A 13,235-nucleotide genomic window follows, 5' to 3' on the forward strand; every position below is an offset into this window, starting at 1 on the left:
ACTGATATTTCTTCTCATATTTCACCTCTTCTGGCATTGTCTGCTGTTTCTGTAAGTGGACTCAGGTGCAATGTGTCAAACCTATCTGTTCAAGTCAATAGAATTCTGGTGTCAATATTACAACAAACAAGACAGCAATATTAAGAGATGCACCAGACTTCTGTTGAGAACTGGGAACCAAGTGAGAGCGACACCATTTTCAATTGTCCCTTAGTATTGAAGTGTGTACTGATAGGAAAGACAAAATTAACTGTGAAACACCTTGCTCGACTCATTAAGTAAGATGTGGATGTGATGCAGAGGAAGCCATGACCAAGAATAAAAAGAATTTGGCCTGGACTTTGCAGTGTTTGCAGAACTGTTACTGTTCACCTTTTTTTAACGCCTGTGAAATTGACGTCAATTTCTGGAATCCGCACAACTCCAGGGAAACACAGTAATCCAGCAATTGTTACCATTGACTCTGCTTCTCCATACAGTTAGCAATCACACAACACCAGGTTATAGTCCAACAGGCTTAATATTCAAAACGGTGCAATGCACTGTTCAGGTACAGAGGCGGCTGAGGTTAAAGATTTTTCCGTTTCAGCAGTATCTAATAAGGTCACTGGAAGGCAGTCACTTTTTGAGGAGGTGGATGACCACCATTGGATTGTAAATAGGATGAGGGTTGTCAATTAGCCTTGCTCGATGTCAGTCTGAATTTTGAAGGCCATCCTTTCCAGATCTCTGACTCAGACATACCATGAAACAGAGTCAAAATGCGTGGTGCTGGAAAAGCACAGCAGGTCAGGCAGCATCTGAGGAGCAGGGGCTTATGCCCGAAATGTCGACTCTCCTGCTCCTCAGATGCTGCCTGAACTGCTGTGCTTTTCCAGTACCACACTTTTCAACTCTGATGTTCAGCATCTGCAGTCCTCACTTTCTCCCTACCATGAAACAATTGCACTTTTCCTCCCTCCTCATATTCGCAAAGATATTAGTGAAACCATCGGTTATAAAATCTCATCCTATTTTTACAATTGTTAAAACATAGAGCAGTAAAGGACAGAAACAAACCCTTTGGCCCACCAAGTCTGTGCTGACTATTCTAACCTCAGCTTGTCTACCTGCGTTTATTTATTAAGGAGTGACCTTCAACACTTAACCAAAGGTTACATCCTCATTGATTGCCTCAATGGCTGCTCACATTCTGATCATTTGGTTCCTTTTTCCTGGCCACGTGCTCCCCTGTATTATGGAAACCACACTCCAGCTTCCCCAGGGTAATGTCCTGGCCTCTAATCACGATGAACTTCACCAATGTCAACCCACACTCTCAGCTTCACTAAAGGGGAGTGGATGGCCCTGTGATACTAACGTTAGTAACCCAGAGACCCAAATAATTTTCTGGAGACTGTGATAAAACTGTCCTCTGGGCAATTAGAGGTGGTCAATAAATGTTTGCCTAGCCACCAATGAATGAACTTTTTAAAAACTGCATCATCTGAGACTCACAGGATTTCCCTGAGTATGAGCTCCAACATTTACCTGCACCAATGAGCTCCAATGACTTCCCCTAGCTTCTAACTGCACAGAATGGGTCACTGAATTCGAAATGCTCATTCAGTTTTCTCCCCATTGATGCTGTCGGACCTGCTGAGTTTCTCCATTTCTGTTTTTGCATGGTTTGAATCTAGTAGAAAGATCAGGCAGGCAATGAATGCCTAGTTGAGGAGTCCATCGAATGTTTTTGGGATAGTTTCTTAGAACAGCATTTGCTGAAACCACTCAGAGAACATGCTATTCCAAACCTGATGTTTTTGTAATATAATAGAATTAATTAATAACCTCTGAGTGAAGGCACCTTTAGATAGCAGTGATCATAATATAGTTGAATTTCACATTCAGTTTGAGAAATAGAAGAGTGGTCCAAGACTAGGATTTTAAAACTTAAATGAGGACAATTATGAGGGTATGCTTAGAGTGAGCTAAAGTAAATTGACTTGAAGGTGCTGATGTTGGACTGAGGTGGACAAAGTTAAAATTCACATAACACCAGGTTACAGTCTAACGGTTTTATTTGGAAGCTCTCACTTTCAGAGCGACGCTCCTTCATCAGGTGGTTGTGTGACTTTTAACAAAGTAAACTGAAGTAAAGATGGTTAAGAGCTAAGTCAATGGAGGTGGAATGGTGGACATTTGAGGTAATTTTTCAAAATAGTTACATTCTAACAGGAAAGGAAAGGTCCAAACAGAGGACCTACCAAATGTGGTTAACTAAACGAGATTAAAGATAGTATCAAACTTAAATGAAAATATATAATTGCACAAAGACCAGTGAGTGAGAGTATTGGACAGAGTAGCAGAAACACCAAAGAGTGGGTAAAAGTTGAATAAGGAGGGAAAAGTTTAGATTATAAGAGAAAACTAGCTAGAAGTACTTTTACTGTGGATAAAGAGACTCTGGTGGTTGTACTGGACTTGGATATCTGGAAGACATTTGAGATAGTACCACATCAAATAAAGAAAAATGAAAGATCATGGTGTAGGGGGTAACATATTGGCATGGGTCAAAAATTGGCTAGCTAACAAAAAACAGACAGAAGGCATTAAAAGGTCATTTACAAGATGTAATGAATAGTGTGGCACAAGGATCATTGCTAGAGCATCAATTCCTTTTTACAACTTATAAAAGTGATTTGGATAAAGAGACTACAGACATTCTCAACAAAATATTTTTCAGTGAGACCTTCTCTCCTTCTCCTAAATTCCATGAATACAAGTTCAGTTGACACTATCTCTCCTCTTACAACAGATCTAGCAGAAAGTGAGGACTGCAGATGCTGGAGATCAGAGTTGAGAGTGTGGTGCTGGAAACGCACAGCAGGTCAGGCAGCATCTGAGGAGCAGGAGAATGGAGCTCCAGGCATCCTGATGAAGGGCTTTCACCCGAAACTTGATTCTCCTGCTCCTCGGATGCTGTCTGACCTGCTGTGCATTTCCTCTTATGAGAAATCCTCTTATGACTTTTGCCTCTTATGAGAAATATACCAATCTGAATAATTGTGGTGAACCTTTGCTGCAATCCCTCCAGAACAAGTAGGAAAACCATAACTGTATACAATACTCCAGGTATGGTGTCACCAAGGCCCTGTGCAGCTGTAGTCCTTGCTCTTGTATTCAAAACCTCTTGCAGTGAAGGTCAAGATGCCAGTCACCTCCTGGACCACTTGCTGTACCTGCATACATGCTTCCACTGACTGGTGCACAAGGACACCCAGGTCCTGATGTACGTCAGAATTTCCCAATCCAACATTATTTAAAAAGTACACTACAATTCTGTTTTTCCAACCAATGTGGAGAATTTCCCAATTATCCATATTACATTGTCAGAAGTCACACGGGCCACTAGGTTATTGTCCAATGGGTTTATTTGAAATCATAAGCTTTCAGAGTGCTGCCCCTTCGTCAGGTGAATTAACTTCAGACTTTGTCCACCTCAGTCCAATGCTGGCATTTCCACACCATTTTATACGATAGCTTCAATGCATTTGCCCACTCACTCAGCCTGTTTAAATCATTATCTGAAGCCTCTTTACAATGTCCACATGACTCACAACATCACCTATTTTTATGTTATTAACAAACTTGGTAATATTACATTGGTTTCCCTCATCCAAGTTATTGGTCTATTGTTTAAAGAAGACTCATTTTACTGAAGGCTTTCACCATGCATTCAGGGAAGTTTGCAAGAATACAAATGCAAGGGGAAAAAAACAATCAGCATTTATACCATTAAGAGAGAAGTGTGCTGATTGGTTGCTGTCTGATAGAGGCATTGCCATTGATAATGCACCAATCAATTCTGATTGACAGTTAACTGCCAAGTATTGTTTTAACCTTTAAACCAGGCAAATTAACTCTGATTGGCCACAGCATTGCCTTGAGAACTGAACCAGTGAATGGCCGTCAGTGGTACTGTAGTAGTGAAATCACTGGCCTAGTAATCCATGAACTCTAAGGGAATTTTGTAGGGGTCCATGGTGGGTGGTGATTTCTGAATTTCATAAAAATTAAAACCTGAGGTAAAAGATAATTTATTGGTGACCACGTAGTCACTTTTGATTGTCATAAAATTCCATTTAATCTGCTGATGTCTTTTTTGGAAATAAAATCTCCTATTCTGCATGTGACTCTGGACCCACAGCAATATCTTACCCTCTAGGCAATAAATGTAGCCTTAGCCAGCAATACTGACATCCTGGAAAGGATTTTGTTTTGAACAAAGACCTCACCCTGCAACAATAAACAGAAGGCGAGAAGATATTACAAATATCACGTGGTATTGCCTGGAAAATGTCTGCCTAATTGTGAGTCAAGTCACATGCACAGCCAGAGCCAATGCTCTCCTCTCTCTTCACTGAGTTTACAGCTGGGGCAACATTTCAACAATGATAGCAACATTGAAGAAGCATTTAGACAGGCACATGAACAGACAGGGAATAGAGGGATATAGACCACTTGCAAAGTTTAGAATGGTATCATGGTCGGCACAGACATGATGGACTGAAGGGCCTGTTCCTGTTCTCTGTTCAATGACGCAGTTCTTCATAAAATGTAGATGTCTGAGCCGTTGTTCCTCATTGAGACTTGGGTAGGTAACCTGCATCCTGAACCTCCAACCCCCTCCTCAGGGTGAGGGACCTCTCCCTTTGTCCTCTGTCTTCCAGGTCTGTGACCCCAACCTGACTCGTCATGTCATGATGCATCCGAAGAGGAATATGAGCTGGTGCATCCCTGTCTGGGAACAACACCTCAGTGCAGAAACCTGTAGTCGGCAGAAACATCCCTCACCACCTGCTACACCACTCCCCGAACCTTGGAACTTCTTTAGAAAGTACCTTCCACTTGTAGAAACATGGCAACAGTCAGGGAAAACACAACCACAAATTAACCCGCACATTGTTGACCATCCCATTAAATAGCATTCACAGGGTCGTTCCTTCCGTTTAGTCACCTATGATTGCAAGAGAGAATTAGCTGAAGCATTACACTCCATATTGACTCATTCCTGATGAAGGGTTTATGCCCGGAATTTCGATTCTCCTGCTCCTTGGATGCTGCCTGACCTGCTGTGCGTTTCCACCACCACACTATCAACTCTAATCGCCAGCATCTGCAGTCCTCGCTTTCTCCTACTCCATAATGACTCTTCAGGTATTAAGTCAGCATTGTGGAATCATTGGTCCCAAGGCCTGCTTATTCTGTCTACTTCCACTGTATGGTGTCCAACCCCTTTCCCAGTATGGAATCTGGTGTGACCCATCCGAAAAGTAGCGGCAAATTTGTCATAGTCCCAAAGGACCAAAGGGCTACTCTCTCATTAGAGAGTGATTAGTTTAAAAAAACACAAAAGGGCAGTGGATGCTGTGAATCAGAAACAAAAGCAGAAGTTGCTGGAAAAGCTCAGCAGGTCTGTGAAGAGAAATCAAAGTTAACATTTCAGGTCCAGTGATCCTTCCACATTGATAAGTTTAACCTGAGGGGGAGAAGGTGGGACCTTCATGGTGAACTCAGTTCATACCTAAAAGTGTGTGCGTACATAGTTGCCGATGACATTTCCATGAAAACCATACTAATAGTTCCAAAAGAGGAATTACTACTATTTTAGGTTTTACACCTATCGAAGCAGCATGTCATACTCAAAGTACAGTCCAACCAAGGTTCTACTGACGATAGAACATGTTAAAGGGACTTTGTGCTCCCTAGGGACCACTGGCCCTGTAGATTGCTTGAGGAACCCCTATCTTTTCAGAAAAAAACTTTGAGTGGGTGAGGAATAGGTCACTTGGACAGCATCCTGGATCCTTTAAAACTCGGGTTTCTGTACTCTTCCAAAAAGTGATGTTTGGGAAATGCTGAGGGAATTCTGCTCAACCCTGCCTGAAAATCAAAATGTTTCACAGAAAGCTAGTGCTGCTAAAGTGTCAAACCCCACGGGAGGAGGCTTGCTGGACTTGAGTGAATCAAATGCTTGTGAGTAAATTAATTTTGTCGGAAATGTCTGGCCAGTTGAGATTACACACAATATCCTTGACACCGGTATTCATTCATGACTTTCTAGCACCAGGTTATAGAGCTGAGAGAGATAAAATCTGAATTCTTCTGTGTAAATCGTGCAGGTACTCCCTTGATCATCACCATGCCAGATCTTTCAATGTTGATACAAAGAATGGAACCATAACCACATTACAACCCCTTGATCGCGAGGAAATCCCTTGGTACAACTTAACCATCTCAGCATCAGAAGCAAGTAAGTCCCTGATGTATTCATCTGAAATTTATCAAATAACATGTATTATTTCTCATTTTCCTTGTAACCTATTCAATACTTTTCATAGTAATCTCTCATGCTCAGGTCTTATATTTGAAACCCATGTTATGGCCATTGATTCCATGGGTTTATTGCCCGAAATGTCGATTTTCCTGCTCCTCGGATGCTGTCTGACCTGCTGTGCTTTTCCAGCACCGCACGCTTGACTCTAACCTCCAGCATCTGTAGACTTCACTTTCACCTAGTCCCTTCATTCTAATTGGCATGAACATCAGAGTGTACAGAACCAGTGTGGGCAGGTGGAGTTAAAATAAAGATGAGCCATGATCCTGTGAAAAGATCTTGAAGGTTTATGGGGCTGAATGGCCTCCTTTGTTTTGATTTGATTTGGTTTGATTTATTATTGTCACATGTACCTAGGTAGAGTGAAAAGTTTTGTTTTGCAGGCAGATCATACCGTACGATGTGGTTTAGGGTCTTAGAATACAGCAAGGAATACAGTGGTACTCCTGCAGACAAGGTGCCTAAAGAGCAAGATCGACATTAAATTTGAGAGGTCCATTCAGAAGTCTAATAACAGCGGGAAAGAAGCTGTTCTTGAATCTGTTGGTACAAGTCTTTAGGCTTTTGCACCTTCTGCTGATGGGTGAGGTTGAAAGAGACTATAGCCGGGATGGGAGGGGTCTTTAATGACATTGGCTGCCTTTCTGAGGCAGTGAGAAGTCTAGGTGCAGTCAGTTTGGATAGGAGGATGGTTTGTGTGATGGACTGGGCTGTGTTCACAACTCTCTGTAGTTTCTTGCAGTCCTGGGTGGAGCAGTTGCCGTACCAAGCCAAGACGTGTCCAGATGGAATGCTAGATTTCTCAGTTAAATATTTATTTCTCTGTTTGTTCGCCCTGCTCGGTTGCCAAGTTACAAGAAGTAAGAGAAATATGCATTTTATGCACAAATTTAATTTCTCCAATTTCAATTGTCTTCACAGCTGTGTCTTCTCAAATTGAGTTAATTCTGTCACTGTAATTTATTTTTCACCCACTATATTTCCTACAAATAAAAGGTATACAGAGTACGAGAGCAGGGAGGTGATGCTGAACTTGTATAAGACTCCTGATAGGCCTCAGCTGGACAGCTGTGGACACCACATTATTAGATTCCCTACAATGTAGAAACAGGCCCTTCGGCCCAACAAATCCACACCAGCCCTCCAAAGAGTAACCCCCCCAGTCCCATTTCCCTCTGAATGATGCACCGAACACTATGGGCAATTTAGCATGGCCAATTCACCTAACCGGCACATCTTTGGATTGTGAGAGGAAACAAGCGCACCCAGAGGAAACCCACGCAGACACTTGGAGAATGTGCAAACTCCACACAGAGAGTTGCCCGAGGCTGGAATCGAACCTGGGACTCTGGTGCTGTAGGGCGGCCGTGCTAACCACTGAGCCACCGAGCCGCCCCATGGAAAGATGTGAATTCATGGGAGAAGGAGTAGAAACAATTTAGAATAACAGTTCCAGGAATGATAAGCTTCAGTTATGAGGACAGCTTGAAGATGTGCAGGTTAGGTGAATAGGCCATGCTAAATTGCCCATAATGTTCAGAGGTATGTAGGCTAGATGCATTAGTATTAGAGTAATAGGGGAATGGGTCTGGGTGGGACACTCTTCGGAGGGCCGGTGTGAATGTGTTTGGACTATGGGCCTGTTTCCACACTGTAGGGATTCTATGATTCTATGATCTAAGCTGGACATAATCTCCTTCGAGAGAAGAAGGCAAAACAAAGATTTGATAGAAGTTCTCAAATTCATGTATGGACTGAATGGAATAGGTAGGGAGAAGACGTTCCCATTCAACTACGGAGTAAGAACACGAGCACATAGATTTAAAGTGATCTGCAAAAGGAGCAAGGATGACGTGAGAAAATAAATCTTTTCACACAGCGAGTGGTTAGGGTATACAATACACTGCCTGGAAAAATGGTGGAGGCGGGTTTAACTGAGGCATTCAAGACAGGCATTGGATAAAAAACAATGTGCAAAGGTTTTGGGACAAAGTAGGAAATTAGCACGAGGTGGAGATGCTCATTTGAAGAGCAGGTGTAGGCACAATGGGATGAATGGCCTCTTTCTACACTGTAACACTTCTATGATCCTGTCTTGCACACTGAATGATCCAAGGCTCCAATCATTGGCTTCAGATCATCCACGTACATCCTTCTCTCATGGCCTTGTGCATTGTTCAGCTTCCTCAAGAGAAATGCCTCATATTACACTCAGATAGTAACTTTATGTTTGTCACCCACTGAAGTAATTGTACTAAGGTTAGCTAAGTGGATCCCATACAATATGAGTTCCCTGATTGGGTCTGTTAATTTGGTCCAATCACAGAGACCTGGCTGACAGATATAAACAGGAGTGTCAGAGGTTCTGTTCACTCTGAGAGCTGGCTCTGAGGAAGCTGGATTAGTGTGAAGGACTCTCCATGTGTCGATAAAGGGGGACTTGGTGACAGGGTGCTGGCCTCTGTGGAGTTATTTCACCCTTCCCTCTCCCTCCCAAACACACACTATTTCTTGCTTTGTACAGCTGGCTGTCAGCAAAGCCAACCCATTTTTAACCATTTACATTCCAGTTAGCACCCGTAATAACCATTAACCTCTCTCTCAGCTTCCCGTTAATGGTCTTTTTGTTGCTGTCATCACCATGAACACCACCCTTTCCCAGATATTTCAGTTCTGACAAAGCATCATTGGACTGGAAACATTAACTCTCTTTTTTATCTCTACAGATGCTGCCAAAATTGCTGAGTTTTTCCAGCACTTTCTGGTTTTCACACAATGATTGTTTTTGTGGTTAATATGGGGCCAGTACAGTGGCTCAGTGGTTAGCACTGCTGCCTCACCGCACCAGGGACCCAGGTTCAGTTCCCGCCTCAGGCAACTGTCTGTGTGAAGTTTGCACATTCTCCCCGTGTCTGCGTGGGTTTACTCCGGGTACTCCAGTTGCCTTCCACAATCCAAAGATGTGCGCGTTAGGTGAACTGGCTATGCTAAATTGCCCGTAGTGTAGGTTATGAGTCAGGGGTAAGTGTAGGGGAATGGGTTTGGCTATGTTACTTTTTGGAGGGTCAGTGTGGACTTGTTGGGCCGAAGGGCCTGTTTCTACACTGTAGGGATTCTAATTCAAATTGCTTAGAGCAGCTTTATATTCCATATTTTTTCAGAAAACAATGACCTGAAACAAAGTCCCCTATAACTGCCCTGGTGGGACTCAGGCCCACATCTACAACAGCATTATTTAAGAGGCATTTAAACAGAGACATGAGCAGGCAAGGAATAGAGGGTTATGGATCATGTGCAGGCAGCTGGGATTAGTTTACGATTTGGATAGCTAAGTTCGGTAACCATAGGGAGGGCCTCAACTGGGACCTTGGGTTCATGTCACATTACAGGGGACCACCATTGCACTACACACACACACAGATATTCCTACACACACACACACTCTCACATACACACGGACACAGGTACACACAGACGCGCACACTGACAACCACACACGCCCTTACAGACACACACACTCCCACACTCACACACGCATCCCCTCACAGACTTAAGACACTCTGCACTCAATGCACACACACACACACACACTTTCTCACACTCACAACCCCACAACCCAGACAGACACACACACACACACACACAGACAAAGACCCACATGCACACATATATTTTGTGGGGTGAATTTGTACTTGCAGAGTTACATTGTACTTTGCTCAAAAACTGCAGAAATTCATGTAGAACTCTGAGCTCAAAAACTGCATGAATTTATGTAAAACTCTGTTATCACACTTTTTAGATTAGAATCAATCTAAACATCAGGTCATAGACAGAGAACACAGGGGGCTAACACCTTCAACATATTGTCTAGCTATCACCATTGTTAACAGCTAACCCGAGAATGCAACTTTAAAAAAAAGGTTTTGTGATTTACACATGAAAGAAGTGAAACTATCACTGTATTCTAACAGGCTTAACAGACAATCAATTTTTCAATGTATAATCTCAGTTACATCACACTGTAAATTTTTGCTATAAATTCTGTGTTACGATCGAGCCCTCCACTATCACCTGATGAAGGAGCGTCGCTCCGAAAGCTAGTGTGCTTCCAATTAAACCTGTTGGACTCTAACCTGGTGTTGTGTGACTTTTAACTTTGGATTAGTTTAAAAGAACCCACAGACATGATGGGCCTGTGCTGTTATATGCTCTATGTGTCAAAGCAAAAACCTGAATGGCTTGATTACTAGGCCAGCAGTGTTACCATTATACGATCATCACCCCAGTGAAAGTTTAGTGACTCACTTTGCGGAAAAGATCTGCAGACATAAGTGAACTTACACATGATGCTTATCCTCCCGATTATTCACATTTGCTCCAGGTAACCCGAAGAAAGTGACTTCAGTCTCGGTGCATATTCAGGTTCTCGATGTCAATGATCATCCTCCAGCATTCCCAGTTTCATACGAAGCATTTGTCTGCGAAAACGCAAAGCATGGGCAGGTAAGAACTCCCTGGGAATGTGAGATCGTCCCCGTCATTGTAATAAAACAAAGAACAGCAGATGCGGGCAATCTGAAGCATAAACAGAAATTGCAGAAGCCTCTGTCAAAAGACAAGGAATGTTAGCGCTGCTTTCTTGCCACAGATGCTGCCAGACTTGCTGAATTTCACCAGCAGTTTCTGTTTTTAATTTGGCTGTAATGTTGTTACTTTGTAGAAATGCATCACAGCTCAAGCTCCCAGTTCCTGCTTTGACCAGGTGATGTATGCTACTCCTGAAACAGTCGTATTTGCTTTTAACAGCAGGGAGACTGGCCCTGGGCCATGCCTATCAAAATATCCATCCACGCTAACCCCATTCCCCTGCACTTGACCCATATCCTTCGAATCCTTTGCTATCCATGCATTTGTTCAAATGCCTTTTAAATGGTGTTAATGGACCCGCTACAACCACGTCCACAGGCAGCTCATTCCACATGCGTACCACCCTCAGTGTAAAAAAGTTGACCCTCAGGTTCCCTTTTATTCTTTCCCCTCTAACCTTAAACTGATGCCCTCTAGTCTTCGATCCCCCAACCCTGGGAAAAAGATGGGGTGCATCCACTCTATCTGTGCCTTGTTTGAAACGTAAAGGGTTCCCAGCAATCGTAGTGGTTGGGGATTTTTCCATTTTCGAGCTCAGTTCCGACGAGATTTCCCACCAGTGTTGCAGCTTTGTTTTCAATGGTCTCAATGGCTGGGCCAGAATTTATTACCCATCCCTAATCGCCTTTGAAATGAGCGGTCTGCTGGGGCAATTGCAGAGGGTACTTGAAAGTCAACCACGTTGCAATGGGTCTCGAGTAACATGTAGGCCAGACGGAATAAGGAAGGCAGGTTCCTTTCCCTAAAGTACATCGGTGAACTAGTTGGGTTTTTACAACAATCTAATTCCAGGGTTTTTAAAATTGAATTCACATTACACCACTGGGTACAGTGAGAATTGAACCACTATCTTCAGAACATTAAAGTGGGGGAGGGGAGATGATGGCCTAATGGTGTAATTGCTGACTATTAATCCAGAAGCCGTGATAGCATTCTGAGCATCTGGGTTATAATCCCTCCATGGTAATTGGAATTGAATTCAATTTTTAACAAAATTGGATTTAAGAGTCTAATGATGACCATGAATCTATTGTCAATAGTTGGGAAAATTCATCTGGTTCATTAATGTCTTTACAGGAAGGAAACTGCCATCCTTACTTGTTCTGGCCTACATGTCATTCCAGACCCACAGCAGTGTGGTTGACTCTTAACTGATTTCTAGGCAATTAAGGAGGGGTACTAATGCTGACCTATCCAGTGACATTCTCATCCCATGAATGAATAAACAAAAACTGGGGCTCTGGGTTACTGCTCCAATGACATTCCCATAATGCCAGCTCCTGCTCAACATTGGGGATTCTGCCGGAATTAGGTCCATGAGTAGAGAGACCCGTCCACCTGGTGCAGTTGGCCAATCAGATGCCGATGCTGCTCTCGATCTCAGCAACACCAGGATGTGACAAAACAACCCTGCCCCCTCCCAAGACGAGGATAGACACTTTTTGCTGAGAAAGGTTGGTGCTGTTTGAGGGAGTGGAGAGCTGTGGAAGTGGGTGTTGGGCTAAGACGTTGTGGAGGGAGTTGGACTGTGGGCAGTGGGGTCAGTCATTGCGTGCAAGGAAAAGGAGTTGGGTCATGAGAGGCCAAGAGTCTGGTCTAATACCATTCTCTCAGCACTGGCTCTAACTAGTGAGGATTGATGGAGACCTCCCATCAGCCTACCCACACTGGCCTACCTGCTGAGTAGGCCGAATTGATCTCATCCGGCCTGGAGCTGAGGTGGTTGCTGCTCAGGTGAGGTGAGGCTTTTCATCAATCACTTCAGTATTTCAATAGGCAGCAGGGCCTTTCCACCCAGAACCTGGTTCCTGTGGTGGTGGAAAGCTGGGAGGGTAGCTGCCTATTGCCAAGCCCCTCTGACATACTCGCCACCTTCTCTGGGAGAGTAAAGTTCTATCCATTGAACGATGGGAAGGACGTGCTCAGTGGTCCTCAGGCCCCTGCAGTGAGGGTAAGTGTGAGACAGGCATACCGATAGGACTTTGATTGGATTGGAATTATGGAATCGTAGAGATCTACAGCTCAGGGAAAGACCCTTTGGCCCATCGATTCAGCACCTTTCATAACCTGACTATTCCAATCCTGTATCCCAACACGTGACCCATAACCTTCAATGCCTGGGCATTGTAAGTGCAGTTGGTGAATTGGTCAATCTCCAACCAGTAAATGTAACAAGAGAGGTGGTGTGGGGGAGGTAGAGATGTATGGG

The 13,235-nt window shown here is 43.5% G+C and overlaps 1 protein-coding gene across 5 annotated transcripts in view; it reads left to right on the plus strand.

Moving 5' to 3' along the window:
• LOC140476887 (cadherin-7-like) overlaps positions 1–13,235 on the plus strand; it is a 151,505-nt gene that overhangs the window by 88,773 nt on the left and 49,497 nt on the right. For all 5 annotated transcript variants that reach the window (XM_072569777.1, XM_072569778.1, XM_072569776.1 and 2 more), the window contains 2 exons: positions 6,165–6,295; positions 10,761–10,882. In XM_072569777.1, the coding sequence (XP_072425878.1) occupies positions 6,165–6,295; positions 10,761–10,882 (253 nt within the window). The remainder of the gene's footprint in view (positions 1–6,164; positions 6,296–10,760; positions 10,883–13,235) is intronic.

The sequence above is a fragment of the Chiloscyllium punctatum genome, chromosome 5, assembly GCF_047496795.1.
Source record: "Chiloscyllium punctatum isolate Juve2018m chromosome 5, sChiPun1.3, whole genome shotgun sequence".
NCBI classification, from domain to species: domain Eukaryota; kingdom Metazoa; phylum Chordata; class Chondrichthyes; order Orectolobiformes; family Hemiscylliidae; genus Chiloscyllium; species Chiloscyllium punctatum.